Source organism: Xenopus tropicalis, chromosome 2 (assembly GCF_000004195.4).
Source record: "Xenopus tropicalis strain Nigerian chromosome 2, UCB_Xtro_10.0, whole genome shotgun sequence".
Classification (NCBI taxonomy): domain Eukaryota; kingdom Metazoa; phylum Chordata; class Amphibia; order Anura; family Pipidae; genus Xenopus; species Xenopus tropicalis.
The window spans coordinates 10,316,424-10,328,187 of NC_030678.2; the positions used below are offsets into that span (position 1 = coordinate 10,316,424).

General features: G+C 40.7%; 1 protein-coding gene across 1 annotated transcript in view; it reads right to left on the reverse strand.

The window, feature by feature from the left end:
* LOC116408581 (transmembrane protease serine 2-like) overlaps positions 1-10,111 on the reverse strand; it is a 29,893-nt gene extending 19,782 nt beyond the window's left edge. Inside the window, exons 1-3 of the mRNA XM_031896178.1 lie at positions 10,034-10,111; positions 4,425-4,599; positions 645-773 (exon numbers count right to left, since the gene is read on the reverse strand). Of these exons, the coding sequence (XP_031752038.1) occupies positions 645-773; positions 4,425-4,599; positions 10,034-10,111 (382 nt within the window). The remainder of the gene's footprint in view (positions 1-644; positions 774-4,424; positions 4,600-10,033) is intronic.
* Between the last annotated feature and the right edge of the window lie 1,653 nt (positions 10,112-11,764).

Sequence of the window (11,764 nt, forward strand, 5' to 3'; positions counted from 1 at the left end):
GTACGCTTGTGTGAAAAAATCGGAAAGGTTTTCCCACAGTTTACAATCGTTCGGTCCGAAAATTTTGTGCCTTTTGGATCGCCAATACGATATTATCGTGACGATTTTTTCATAAGCATTTTCGTCATATTTGCGATCTTCAGAAATGATCGTATCCAATCCCATTCGGTATTCAAACTCGTGTTTTAATGAATCGGCCCCTAAGGGGGAGATTTACTAATCCACGAACGGTCCGAAGGCGTTTTTTCGTAATGATCGGTATTTTTGTGACTTTTTCATCGCCATCGCAACTTTTTCGTATATTTGACAACTTTTTCGTCACCATTGTGAAAAAATCGGATTGGTTTTTCCGTTGTTTACTATCGCGCAATGTGAAAAATTCGCAACGGCGACGAAAAAGTAGTGCAAAATACGAAAAAGTTGCGCAAAAATACGACAAAGTCGTGACGGCAACGAAAAAGTCGCAAAAGGATCAGTGTAGAAGCCTCTATTTTACTCCTGGACCCTAAACTGTAGCAGACTCGATGCTCATTGGCAATTAGGTCAGTTATCCACAATCTTTGGAACTTACCAAGTGAATGTAATTTATGGATATATAAGTTCTTAAGCCTCACATTAAATACTGATCATGAATCATTCCTTACCGCAATTCTCTTCATCGTCTCCATAAGGGCAGTCGGGTACCCCATCACATATCTGGTTGGCATTGATACAGATGAAAGAGTCGCTACAGAACATTTGGCAGGTTGGCAAGCTTGGGAATATTAGGTGTCCTGTGAATATTGTGAATATTATAGCATTTACTGAAAAACATACTTTTTATTGGAACAATATTATTAGATCGGGGTAGTAAGGTCATCTAAAATTTACCCCAGTGCAAGTCTTTTATTGTACTTCAGCTTAGGAGCAACCCCTAGCACTGCCAATGCCCCTCTTTATACAGGTATAGGAACCATTATCTAAAATGCTCGGGACCAAGGGTATTCCGGATAAGGGGTCTTTCAGTAATTTGGATCTCAATGCCTTAAGTCTACTGAAAAAACAATAAAACATTAATTAAACCCAATAGGATTGTTTTTCCTCCATTATACCTTATCGAAGTGGTATCGAATACAAGGTACTGTTTTATTATTACAGAGAAAAGGGAATCATTTAACCATTAAATAAACCCAATAGGGCTGTTCTGCCCCCAATAAGGGGTAATTATATCTTAGTTGGGATCAAGTACAGGTACTGTTTTATTATTACAGAGAAAAGGGAATCATTTAACCATGAAATAAACCCAATAGGGCTGTTCTGCCCCCAATAAGGGGTAATTATATCTTAGTTAGGATCAAGTACAGGTACTGTTTTATTATTACAGAGAAAAGGGAATCATTTAACCATGAAATAAACCCAATAGGGCTGTTCTGCCCCAATAAGGGGTAATTATATCTTAGTTGGGATCAAGTACAGGTACTGTTTTATTATTACAGAGAAAAATGGAATACATTTTAAAAACCTGAATTATTTCATTAAAATGGAGTCTATGGGAGACACACTTTCCGTAATTTGGAGCTTTCCGGATAATGGATCCCATACCTGTACCCTGTTTTAATCCCCCCCAGGCAAAAACTGAAAGTAGACTGGATGTAGGGTGACGTTGTCAATAGTGATGAGTGAATGTTTTTGCCAGGGGCAGCCAATTTCCGCATTTCATCATTGGCGAATTGTTTCGCGAAACTTCCGTTAAAAAAAATTAGTTGCGCGTCAAAAAAGTCGCTGTCATGTCAAAAAAGACTCGGGCGACAAAATGTGTTTTGTGAATTTTTTGCTGTTCCGCGAATTTTCTTGCCGTTTTGTGAATTTTATGGCGAAGCAAAATGGGACAGATTCGCTCATCACTAGTTGTCAATTGTAATGTTAAACGAAGGCAGTGGGCAAGGTATAGGTGGGAATATCAGAAGTTTAGTCCTGAACATGTTGAGATTAAGGTGGTTCCAAGGTGCTATAGCAGTAAGGCATTGCATGAGTTTTGCATGAATAGTAGGGTTGAGTTCAAGGTAGGAAAAAATATCTTTACGGCTATGTAGTAAAGCCATTCCCCTTCATCCCTACTGAAGGTTGGCCAAGCATTAATTCTGTAGTCATTGTGCCACCACAAAAACTGATGGCTGAAAGGAACCATGAGGCACATTTTGAGCGGCCATACCAAGCTTACTTTTCTTAAAAATGCCAACCTTCAGAAAGTATCAGTGTTATTTTCAAATGTCTATTTCATATCCTAAATCAGGGGTGGCCAATACGCCGATCGCGGTCCACCAGATGATCCCCCCGTGGATTTCTGGTGGACCGCGATCAAGCTGGGGATGCTGAAGTGCTGCGTGAATGCGTATGTACGCTGCGTCGCATATGTACGCATTCTCGCCGCACTTCCGCATTCCACGTTGGTCCGGTCGATCGCGACTGGACCAAGTCTGGCCACCCCTGTCCTAAATGAAAGATAAATTGCCCTTCTGATTAATGTTATGATGGCAGATTCAGACTGACCTTCAGATTGGGGTTCTAGTCTTCCTCTGTAATTGATGCACACACAAAAAAATAAAACGTTCTTACATTAAATGCTGGTCATGGATCATTTCTTACCGCAATTCTGTTCATCATCTCCATAAGGACAGTCTGCTATACCATTGCATATCTGGTTGGGATAGATACAGTTGGAAGAGAAGCTACAGTACATTTGGCAGGTCGGTGGGCTTGAGTGTTTTATGTATCTTGGGACTGTAAAAAAAGAACTCTTTCAATCATTTATTGGAATAAACACTGTTTATTATTACAATTTCCGCAGAACAAGGCCATTAAGGGCTTCATAAAGTCAACTGTTGACTCCAGAGAACCTCCTTTTTGTTACCCATAATAGTAGCCATGCAGTGAATTGGGGTGCAAAAAAGGGGAGGAATGATATGCGCCCACCCACTGTGGTAGTAAGCCTCGCCCACCAGTATTATCTGGTTTTGCCCACTTTGAACCCATTTGCTAAACAGTAGTGATGAGCGAATCTGTCTCATTTCAATTCGCCATAAAATTCGCGAAACGGCAAGAAAATTCATGAAACGGCAAAAAATTCACGAAATGCATTTGTTGCGCGATTTTTTTGGTCACCTGTGCTTTTTTTTGATGCAACCCACCCAATTTTGACGCAACCGCGCCTTTTTCTGACGCAACTGCGCCCAATTTGACGTGCCCGTGCCCAGTTTTGGTGTGACCGCGGCCAGTTTTGATGCAACCACACCCAATTTGACGTGCGGCAAAATAAAAAAAAAATCCGTGCAACAAATTTTTCTGCGGCGAATTTTCACGGAAGTTTCGCGAAACAATTCACCAATGGCGAAATCTGGAAATTCGCTGCGAATCCATGCCTGGTGAAAAAATTCGCTCATCACTACTAAACAGTTTATTGCCCAATATGCATTGATTTACGAAAGTATGTGGCCTTTAGGGACCCTAAAATGAAAACAGTACATGTGACTTATCAGCTAAAAAATATACGAGGCTTTGCAGTGTCTCGTCGCAACTTCCGGTGGCCTTGGAATTCGGAAAAAAGCAACTGTTTGTACTTAACCTGCTACCAAATGAGCCCCATACATTAAAAAGAGCTTGGAACACACAATATATAGATAATGCATATGTTTCTCTCACCTAAAGTCCTGGCAAGTATTATTGCCACAATTATTACCACTTTGACAGCAATTGCGGTTGACGTTACACAAATCTTTTTTCCTAAAAGAAAAATGCAGTTGAGCAAAGACTGCGACCATGAGATGTTTAGGTAGTAAGTCTGGATCTAAATACAATAATCACAGTTTGACTGGCCCTGTAATGCCCACTGGTGGGGGGGGGGGGTTATAGTGTGAAAATCTCTCTTAAATTCCTCGTGGTGCCGGCAAAACTTAAGAAAAAGTTACATTGAAGGACCTTTCTTAATCTTAGAGCCTAGATCCCTGAATTCACTCTTTAAGGTCCTCCACCTTCCATTTATTCAGTCATTAGTACCAATATGTACCAAGAGTCGGGTCATGCCCAACCCCACCCAATAATTTGTCATCCAGATCAACCACATGCCGAACCCTGGCACCAGGAAATTTGTTGCACATCAGAAAACGTTGCAGCCACAACTATTTTTGACATGCGGCGATTGATGCTGGCGACAAAAAAGTCGTGCAACAAATGCGTTTCGCGGATTCTCTGCTGTTTTGAGAATTTTGTGGCAAAGCGAAACGGGACATATTTGCTCATCACTAGTCATTAACCCAAAGGCCGGTATTGTTGGCAAAAAATAGTTGGCAACCCTCCTCGTAATGGTGTCTGTGATGGAACATTTCCCTTTCTATTCTGGAAGACTGACTTTTGCTAAGGTAGGGTTTCCATTTATGAAAATGACATACTGCGACTCCAGGAAGATGTTGATGTTGGAGGTGCTGCTCCAGACTGGCCAGTTGGTTCTTCAGGGCTGTACGGTGGCGGCGGTGGTACAGGCCGCATTGGAACCGCCAAGGGAAGGGATTCATAGGGAGGCGGTGCCGGATATTCATAGTTATTCTTGTTGGGTGGGATGACAGACTGTATTAAGCAAAACACACAAACAAATAGGGACAATGTAAAAATTTTCATTTTCAAAATGGCAGCCTTAAGTCTAAAGTATATGTATATAAGTATATGACTTATACAAGAAAGCACACAATGTTTCCCTAGATTGAAACTCAAACTGTTAGACCTATCCCTAACTACTGCACCAAGTGGCCTTGTTTAATGCACTTGTTTAACTGCTCAACCAAACGTTACTCAGCTGTTACTGGACTACAAACCCCAGAATAATGTAACATATAATGAAGGGTGAGGCATGCTGGGAGCTGTAGTCCAGCAACATCAGGGTTGTATTCTTAAAGCAATATTGCACAATAAAACTTTTCCTAAACTTTCCCCAAAATCTCAAGGGTCGGCGGCTGCATTAAAATGCGAGAAATCCCCCAATGAGAATCCCAGCTGATGTGAGTAAATCCGGCTCCCTGTTCTCTGTTCCTGCAATTGGAGTTGGGAGCAATAAGCACAGTTTCCCAGCACTGAACAAGTCTGTCCCTTTATCCCCATGTCTGATTCTTGTGCCATATAATGATGGGAAAATGCCATAATTATCTCTATATGTAAGGTACCAGCAAGGGGCCTGACACAGTGCTGGGAATCAGCATTCTCATTGGTCACTTCTCTTGCATTTATAATGTCTTTTTTTTTTGGTCAGTAGAATTCTCATTGGTGCATTTTCTTGCATCTATAATTACGTTTTCCAGCAACTTCTATAGGAACACTAGGGGGCGCAGTGGGACAGCGTTATGGTTGGGTTTACAACCCATTTAAATGGGTATATTTGGACATTAAAAGTCATAGAACAAAGCTTCCTTTGATTTGTTTCAGGTAAGGATAAACCATATTGTTTTATGTAGATTAATAACTAGAAAACATTCTTTCCCTTTACTGTCTCTGTAACTGAGTATAGACATACGGGTACATGTACTGTAAACCATTTCATAAAATATGCTGAGATCCTAATCAGTAACCAAATCAGCTACGTGCCAGGAATATAATAGAAACTATGCACATTCAGCTCTACAAACATGGTGTCTCAGCTCTACTATTTACTTATATAACATTGTGACATACACTATGCAAAGAAAACCTACAGAAAATCATGAGGTTTAGATCAATGAGCTCAACCAAACGTTACTCAGCTGTTGCTGGACTACAAATCCCAGAATAATGTAACATATAATGAAGGGTAAGGCATGCTGGGAGCTGTAGTTCAGCAACATCAGGGTTGTATTCTTAAAGCAATATTGCACGATAAAACTATTTCCCAGCTCTCGAGGGCCCGCGGCTGCATTAAAATGCAAGAAATCCCCCAATGAGAATCCCAGCTGATGTGAGTAAATCCGGCTCCCTGTTCTCTGTTCCTGCAATTGGAGTTGGGAGCAATAAGCACAGTTTCCCAGCACTGAACAAGTCTGTCCCTTTATCCCCATGTCTGATTCCTGTGCCATATAATGACGGGAAAATGCCATCATTATCTCTATATGTAAGGTACCAGCAAGGGGCCTGACACAGTGCTGGGAATCAGCATTCTCATTGGTCACTTCTCTTGCATTTATAATGAAGTTTTTTATCAGTAGACTTCTCATTGGTGAATTTTATTACATCTATAATTATGTTTATTGGCAACTTCTATAGCAAAACTAGGGGGTGCAGTGGGACAGCAACATGGCTGGGTTTACAGCCCCTTTAAAGGGGTTATAAACCCAACCACAATGCTGTCCCACTGTGCCCCCTTGTTTAGTTCCATTTTATATGGCTGCTGATAACAGACTATATCAATATAGGGTGCAAAGTAAAGAAAATAGGTGCCAGAATTTGTGGTTCCAACATACTAGCGCTTTCATTTAAAAAAATCCATGTCCATTACCCATCCCCAAACATATTTACTTTAGTTAAAAATAGATATTCACCTACCAAATTGGCTTCCATTTCAGCCTCAAAGTGAGAAGATCAAGAATTTGTATAACCTAGAATTAAAGCACAGGGGATAGGAAAACACTCAACATTTTATTTTAAATAAATGAAAGAAACCCTACTCTGTAAGTCCTACTTTGTAATCACGGTCGGACTGGGCCGCCGGGACACCAGGAAAAGTCCCGGTGGGCCCCGGCTCTAGTGGGCCCCAGCGGCCCAGACCCGTCCCTTACCTGCGCTCCCCCTGCCCGACCGCTCCTCCCCTGACGCGTTAAATTTACGCGCTCGGGGGAGGACGTTGGGTGGGGGGCCCTGGGGCGGGAGCCCCGGTGGGCCCTTCATCCCCCAGTCCGACCCTGATTGTAATGCTATCAAATGAGAATCGCTGTCCTTATTGAGTAAAAATAAAAGACAAATGTAAATGCTAAAGCTAAGAATGTTTGAAGGTAGGATATGCTATTAAGAGTGACAGGAGAGCCAGTGCTAAATAAGAGTATATATAATAAAGTGAGGGAGATGATATGCAGTTGAGAAGGTAAAGAAAGACCACAGATGAACCCAATCATACACATTTTGGCTCTAGTTCCCCTTTGATGCTTAAGGCTGATGCCACACGTGGCGTTTTTACGCTGCGTATTTTCTCAGCCTAAAAACGCCGCACAAGCCACACAGCCCCTGACTATGGCGTTTTTCAGCCTAGTACTGGTGACGTAAGCAAATCCCGTTTCCATGGTGCTAATAGTGCAAAATAGTAAAAAACGCAGCGTATTTCCGCTAGGTCTGGCAGCTGCCTTTGCGTATACATAGGAATAGCTTGCTGTGCAAATACTGGCGTATTTCGGCCAACGCTTGAAAAATCCGTGCTAAGGCGTTTTCTAGCGTATTTCCGCATTGTGTGGTTTGCTTCGAGTCTTTTCAAGTTATTTATATGGATGATGATATTGGGCGTTTTTCAGCCGCTGAGAGAATTAGAAAATAAGCAGCGTAAAAACGCCACGTGTGGCATCAGCCTTAGCGTTTCCATGCAATTAGCAAAACTACTAAAGGCACAGGTTTAAGTCCTTATATAATGGAAGAAGAAAACACATATTACCCACAAAATGAATCCAAAACAGCAAGTGCATTACTTGTACTACGTTAAAATCCATGAAATTCGAATCCATTAAATTTATAAACCAATAATCTGCGGCTACTACTTCCATGGTAATGGGAACCCTTACTAAAAACAGGCAAATAACAAATAAGAAAGAGTAAAACAATAAATAAGTGCTGAAATGTTATTATTATGAATAAATGAAGGATGTTCCTTTCCATTATTGGCATTAAACAGATTCTAATAAGCCACAAACTGGAGCATCAAACCCCGTATAGGCTAAAAACTACTAGATAAAAATATAAAAAAAATACCTTCTCACCTTTCATCCAATATACGATGCACTCAGCCCTGAACTATCACCCAGTCTTCCTACTTACTGTACATTTGCGTCCAAACTGTTGGAAAGGCTTACATACATACACCCACCTACATCCCCAGCACCTCTAAGCTCAATTCTCAACCCCTGCAGTTTGCCTTTTGCCCAACACACTCAACAGAAACTGCACTCACCAAAGTAACCAATGATCTTCTCCTGGTAAAGGTCACTATTCCGTACTATTCCTTCTAGGTCTTGCTGCAGCCTTTGACAAGTTGACCACCCACTCAATCCTTCTAGACGGTTTGTACTCAGCTGGCATTCATGACACTGCTCTTTCTTGGTTTAAATCTTGTCTTTCTGATTGTTCCTTTTCAGTTGCTTTCTCCCACTCTACCTTCACATTATTCCTTCTTTCTGTTGGAGTTCCTCAAGGCTCTGTCTGAGGCCCTCTGCTGTTCTCACTCTACAATACTTCTCTAGAAAAACTTATTCAGTCATTAGGACTCCAGTACCACCTCTATGTTGATGACACCCAAATCAACATGTCTACTCCTGCCCTCTGTCGTTCTGTCCTTTCCCAGGTTACAGACTGTCTTTCTGCTATCCTCTCTGGGATGTCACAGCACCCACTGAAACAGAATGTTTCAAAGTCAGAATTCTTTATATTTCCTACATCCCCTGTACCTTAGTTTTCCTCAGTCAGTGGCATCTCCTTTCAATCATCCACTCAGGCACGCTACTCCCTAGGAATTATCTTAGCCTTCCATCTATGTTTTACACCACACATCCAAATACAAATCCAGATACAAATAAAATACTTTTTCAGTCCCTTGTTATTTTCCGCCTTGACTATTGCAACTTACTCCTTTCCAGGTGTTCAAATATATTGGTCTTTTACAACTCTAGTCTTTTATCTATCTCATTGCTCAACATTGGCCTCTCCCTGCATATCCCTTCACTGGCTTCCAATCTCCTCTCTCAAATTCACATTACTAACGGTCACATTGAAGGCCCTTAACAATGAGGCCACCATCATGCAACCTATGATCTTCTTCTGACCTTTCCTTTCTTCTCCTCTAATCACTTCATCCCATTCCTAACTTCTCTCGAACTTCAGTCTGTCTCTGGAACGCTCTACCATGAGCCAATCAGACTCTCCACTTCCTTCCAAACTTTAAATTGCTCCCACCTGTTTAGGGAAGCTTTTTCAATGAATTTTGACTTATCAGACATCAACTTATCATAAATCACCAATTGTCTTCATCTTCTTTATTTTTAAAATGATTGTAACCTGCAAGCAGGTTACTCTATAACCCTTGTTTGTTGTTATAATTATTATAAGACCCCTGTTCATTATAAATCAATGTAAAGCGCTGCTTTTGCTGTTGCTTTGATGATGATAATGATGATGACGACCAAGTAGTTTGGCAACAGCTTTAAATCATGTAGACTAGCTGGCTTTAGAAATATTGAAAAGGTTAATAGGAGAACACTATGAATCATTCCTTTGTGCTATAAAAGGTATGACAAATGCAAAATGTCCCCCAATTGTTTGCAGCTCCAAGTATATGTATATTACCGGGCTATAGAACATAGTGGATTGTATTTAGGCTCTAGTTTTACCAACACGCCTACCAGGAGGCGCAGAATCACTGCTCAGTATAGTGTATAGTAAAAAACTTAAAGCTGTCAGTTCTACAATTACACTGAAACACGTGCATGTAGAGGAGCCAAACTGTGTTTTCTGCTGGTAGCAAACTCAACCCCCTCCCCTGCTCTGGCCCTATAACAATACCTAGTCAGGCTGTTAATACTAAACTAGCAAATACCTAGGAGTTAGGGGAACCCAGATCACCACAAATCTTAGCCAACCCTATGGCTTGCTGCTGCCCGTGGCTAGCACAATAACAGGCTAAAGCATTTGGCAAAGCTTAGTGCAGTACACACAACAGGGCTTCAAATGATTTTAATATATAACTAATTGCTTACTAAGCAAACATTCATATCAACCCACATTAGGCATTAGAAATCTGGAGAGCGACCCCCTAATAAAACAGAAATAAATGTTACACACGCCTTACCTTCCTCGTGCCGCACTCTTGGAGCTCAGGTTTGCAATGGGGAAACCACCACACCTCCAGCTGATTAACTGATTGCATTCATATGAGGCTGATTAAATAAGCCAGAGGTTACTACTGGACTCTGCACTGCATCCTGGAAACACAGTCAGCCATATTGCCCCTAAGGAGAAGTCTATCCAGAGAAATCGCAAAGCCCAATACGGAAGGGACAATATGGCTGTAAGTCACCAGAACAGAACTAGTAATATACTCTGAAAGTCAAGGTATGGAGTGGGGAAATGCCTTTCCAAGTTGGTTCAATTAATATTTTAGCCGAAGCTGCATAGGCATGCAAAAAATATAAAGGTTCTGTGTAGGGCATCGTACACATGGTTGTTTAACCCTTTTCCTGGCAAGCATGTAGCTCCTACATTCTGGTAGGAAAAGGGCTCTATCTGCCAAGAACATAGGAGATTTTTGCCCAAATAGAGGGTTCTCTCTGCATTGCCTACAGAAGCACACTTATATGCACTTTCATACACTTTTTTAATTTGCACACACACACTGTCACACACCTTTTAGAAGTGTACACACATGTATACACAAATAATCACAAACAAAGTTTTTCATTTACTTATTTTACCCTGTTGTCTTTCCCCTAAAAACTGTTTTGGCAGTGTAACTATTGGATATAGTAAAAAAATTGGATAAAGGTATTTAGTTCACTAATTATGCCATTGGATCAGTTATTTTGGTATTTCATTGATTGCAAATTTTGTGTGGTTTTATTGAATTTTTATGCCTGCATTATTGTTCCTTATAGGTTTTTAGAATTGCTTTATTTAGGGTATTTTATCTGGTTATCTAATGATATGTAGAAGATATGAGGCTAGGAATTGGAAGCACCGCCAAAATTGTCAACTTTAGGAAGACTTTGCAGTTTGGTAGTTTGCGATTGAAGAACATTTACGCCCATTTTGGATTTGTGGGAATATGTACTTTAAAAAAAATATGACTTTCTGGGGTGATTTTGTTGATTTTGCATTGGCTGAAATTACAGAAATGATAGATAGTATTGGGTATCTTCATCTTGGGTTCCCTACATGGCACTGTTCAGTGGATCCCTGGCATTCATATTTAGCATGTTTTCTCTGGTTAGCTAATGACCCGTAGGAGATAAGATGCTGTTGAATGGAAGCTTTCACATTGTTTCTCAAAAATCTCACAAATTTTTCAAATTTCAGGAAACCATTGCAACTTTGTAGTAGAAAGACATTTTTACCCATTTTGGATTCATCATAATCTGTTCTTTCCAAAAATGTATAGTTTTCTAGAGTAAATCTACTATTAGTGGATTTTTTGGCTTTGAAATTTTAAGTATGCAGATTTATGGAGTGGTGGAGCAGATTTATGGAGCGAAACTATATATATAGTATTCGTATATACGACCTGATGCACCACTCAAAGATATTCGTGTGGTAAGCCCTATACATCATTTGGGTGGTGCCTGAATGTATCAAATTCCACAAATTTGCTGTTAGTCTTTAATCACGTACCCATAGGGAAGGTTGACATTTTTTCATTTACCTGATCTGTATGGATGGAGTACCCTTCATCTGAAAACGCAGATGTTCAAGTGAAGAAGTTGAGTATGCAGATTGACATGGTGGGGCTGATCTGTCCCCCTCTATATAATCCATGAGGAACTAGGGTCTGGGTACCATCCTGATCTACAACAAGAAGGGCAGTATC